Source organism: Cystoisospora suis (genome assembly GCF_002600585.1).
Source record: "Cystoisospora suis strain Wien I chromosome Unknown contig_4743, whole genome shotgun sequence".
Classification (NCBI taxonomy): domain Eukaryota; phylum Apicomplexa; class Conoidasida; order Eucoccidiorida; family Sarcocystidae; genus Cystoisospora; species Cystoisospora suis.
In genome coordinates this window covers 1-3,761 of record NW_027157535.1, presented here as the reverse complement: position 1 = coordinate 3,761, position 3,761 = coordinate 1, and the positions used below count along the sequence as shown (strand labels likewise).

General features: G+C 46.0%; 1 protein-coding gene across 1 annotated transcript; it reads left to right on the top strand.

Annotated features, from left to right (window-relative positions):
- Positions 1–2,734: 2,734 nt before the first annotated feature.
- On the top strand, positions 2,735–3,157 carry CSUI_008454 (uncharacterized protein). Its single transcript, XM_068068587.1, has one exon. It carries the CDS (start codon positions 2,823–2,825, stop codon positions 3,009–3,011), a length of 189 nt encoding a protein of 62 aa, XP_067919437.1. The 5' UTR covers positions 2,735–2,822; the 3' UTR covers positions 3,012–3,157.
- The last annotated feature ends 604 nt before the right edge of the window (positions 3,158–3,761 follow it).

The window sequence follows — 3,761 nt, the reverse complement described above, 5'->3', positions numbered from 1 at the left end:
AGGAGTTCAAAGATGGAGGAAGTACAAGTTGAGGAGGAACAAATAGGCAACGAAGAAAATGGGGAAAACTCAATCACAGAAGAAGGGACAGATGAGATAGGCAAAGAAAGAAAGGAAGAACCTGAGGAAGAAGTCAAAGAAGATACAAAAGGGGATGAAGGGCCAAGAAAGAAAAGAACATGGTGGAGAAAAGTTCTAGAGGCAGTGGGACTCAGGGAAGCTAGAAGCCAAAAGGATGAAAGAACAGTAGAGGTAGAAAGAAGCAACGAGAAACAGGGAGACATTGATGAGGATGAAAAGAACGACGGAGAAGAGATGGATAGAGTTTCGGAGAGCTCGGAGGTAAAGAAGGAAGGAATAGCCACAGTGGATATGAAAGAGGAAGAAACGTACGAAGCAGGTTCGGTCTCCGGTAGGGTGAGAAAGATCCCGTCCCTCCATCTTTTACCTAATGAGAGAAGCCCATACGTCGAGGAAGAGAACATGGTTGGGGAAACAAAAGGCAACGTCGAAGAAACACAATCGTCAGGGAGTGAAACCTCCACAGAGGAGCCAAAACATCAGAAAGTAGTGGAGAACAGCATGACAAGGGACAGAAAGCCGAAGAGCCGTTGGAAGGACCAAGAGGAAAGCTGAGAGGAGAAACAAAACACGAGAAACAGAGAGAGATAATGGGGAAATATTGTCCGAGAGCGCTTACGAGACAAATAAATGAGAACTACGAGCTTCTATTAACCGCCCTACAAACTTTAACGACAGGGAAATCGTCGTCAGAGTCGGAAAGAAGAGCCGAAGAGAAGTTGGGGTTGACCCAGTCGGAGTCAAATGACTCCTGGTCAACGGTGTCGGAGGAATGAACGCCCCCAACGTGGTGGACCAGCCAAAGACAAGACCAAGTGAGAGCAAACCGGGAAGAAGAAGTCCAGAACATGGTGTGGAAGCAAGAAGAAGGAGTAGAAAGGAAGAAAGACGAAGTTGGAAGAAGAAGTCGATGGCCGGGGGGACGAAGAAGAGGAAGAGGAGACCGAAGCGAAAGAGAACTGAGATCTAACGAGTGGACCAGGGGCGCACAAAACGCCGGAAGAAGAAACGGAGAGAGAGGAAATGGCTATAAAAGCCAAATGTGTAAAGCAAAGAGGGTGAAACGTAATTAACGTACGATAAAAGAGGGAATCCGAGCAGTTCGAGGAGCCCAGCGGGGTAGTTCGAGGTCGACGCGTCAGCCGGGCGGCCGCCTAGGGGCCGGAGAGCAGCAGTTGACAAGAGAGTCGGGTACATAGAGAATAGTGTCCAGAGTGGTGACGAAAAGGGAGATAAGTGAAATGTTAGTGCAATTTAACTGTTTTAATTGAAAAAAAGATTGTGAAACGTAAGAGTGAGGGGACCGGGAAGTGTCGAGAGTTAAGGTAGCGGGCGGCGACGTGACCGCCGGGGCCGGTAGGGTACACCCGTAGCGCGCTGGTTCACCGAGTGGGCACGGGACAGGTTGAAAGACAGTGGAAAACTAGCAGAAATGTGAGTTAATAGTGAACAAAGTGATACACCGTGTTAAAATCCAAAATGTTATAGAAAAAAGGGGGTGAAATAAGAGGGTTTTGTGAGGAAATGTGGAGTGATGCTGGGGGCGAAAATACTAGTGGCTGACAGGCGTGGATGACCCAAGCTGAGGTGACCGCCGAAGCTACTATAGTTTTTCGTGAAGTGACATGGCAGATAGGAGAAAAAAGATAAAAGAAGTAATAGACTAACTGAAAAACAGAGAAAAATAGAAAAAAGATTAACGTTCAAGGGACGAATTCGGTCAGTTTTGGCGGCAGAATGACTGGAGGAAGCCAGCCGACATAGAAAAATTTTGGGGCTGCATGCGAATTGCATGCGCGGCTAGCTGATGTCATTTGGGCCGCTGAGGCTGATCTGGTGAAGGAAAGGAGAAGATGGGGGCGCGGCCTTACGTTTTTCCTTCATTATCTTTTATAAAAAGATGTTATTTCACATTTCCGTTTCTTTGGTGAAGGAATTTTGATGTTTCGTGCAGCCACTTTGGAGATCGGCATTCTGGGCAGTCATCAGTAGCTGACTTGAGGAGCAGGAGTGTCCTACTAGAGTCCCGAAGGGATCAACTTGTGAGGACAGTAATCACTCCACCCTTTCCTTTCTCCGTGATGTTTTAAGTTTTCAAATGATGTTCTCAGGCTTTGAGAAGCGAGAATCAGGAAGCATCCTACACTGTTTTGTTGGCTTCTCCCGTCAGTCGGGGTCCAACAAGAAGTCCGGAGAGGAAGAGGAGCGATCCAAGAGTGGCGGTGACCCCTATCATGGAGAGTGAGGTTATAGGAAGAATAGGGGAGCGAAATGTTGAGGGATGGACGGACAGGAGTCAGAAAGTTGGAGGAGAGCCGTAGAAGAGTGACTGAGAAGAGGCGGAGGTATGAGAAGAAGTTTAGAGAGAAAGGAGAAGAGAAAGAGTGTTTGAAAAGAAGAGTTAGGGAAGCTAGAAAGCGATGTGATGTTAATAAGTGTTGAAGGACGTTAAGGAAATAAGCTCAAGAGAATATTAATTCGGTCTGGAAGTAAAGGAGAAGTCTGAGAGAGATAAGAAGGAAGAATGAGAAAAGGGGAGTTTCGGATGAAGATCAGGGGAAGTTGGGAAGGATGAAGCTCTGGGTGGTTATGATAAGTTGAGTACAGAGAAAAGTGTGAGAGTGGTGTGGAAGTGTTGAACATGAAGGGACAACGGTTTGAAAGCGTGAAGAAGAGCCAGATAAATGCTGAGAGAAGATCAGAAGTGTGTAAAGTTTTCCAAGGTGAGAGAATAAGTTTCAATGAGAGCATCAATTTGCATGAGTGAAAGCAGAACACGGAGAGATCGTGAGGAAAGGGTAAGATTGAAGTGGGAAGCGTATAAGAGAAGAAGGGTGAAATGGAGAAGGATGTTGGGAACCAGTTTTCGATGGGGGGCNNGAAAATGTTACAGTTGTGAAGAAGTCTGCCGGTGTGAGAGAGTTCGTTGAAGAACGAAAGGAAGGACACATAGTAAAGAGGTTGAGAATGACTCAGAAAATGAGGAGAGAGAAGACTGGAAAGCTAGAAGCTGAGAGGAATTGTTAACAGAGGAGACTGTGAGACTGAGAGAGTTGAAGAAGAGAGTTAGGACAAGAAGAAACAGATGAATTTCAAGAGTGCGGGGAAGAGATTATTATGAAAGAAGATAGCTGAAGCATTGATAAGTTAGTAAGAGCCAGAAGAGAGAGTCGAAGGTTGACACGGAGTCTCGAAGCAGGTATAATAGGTTTCAGTTGGCGAAAAGAGTGGCAGAACCCCGAGGGTGGATGAGAAACCATTTAGAGGAAGAGAGTTAAGGAGATTAGTCTATTCTAGATGTCAGAGAAGAGAGAAAAAGTGTGCTTATTATGTGGTGTGGAGGAGAAAGGGTTATGTTGTATAGAGATGGGGTGAAGACAAATGATTAAGAGGGAAAAGCACTGTCGGACCGCAGGAGCATCAAGGAGTCTCGTATGTTCAGAAAGTGTGCGTAACAGAAAGGGCATTCCAGACGATTAAAAAAGATATTGAGGTTGACTGCATCAAGAAACAAGAACGGAAGACGATTCTAAGAGCTCTGCAAGAAGGAGTGAGTCAAGGAGGACGTTTAGTACATATGATCCTTCGGGTGCATTTGTGCGTCGTGATTTCTTCGCAAGTGTTGACACCCTATAACAGGTTGGGTGGATATCGGAATCAAGAGAAGCAATGACTGGAGA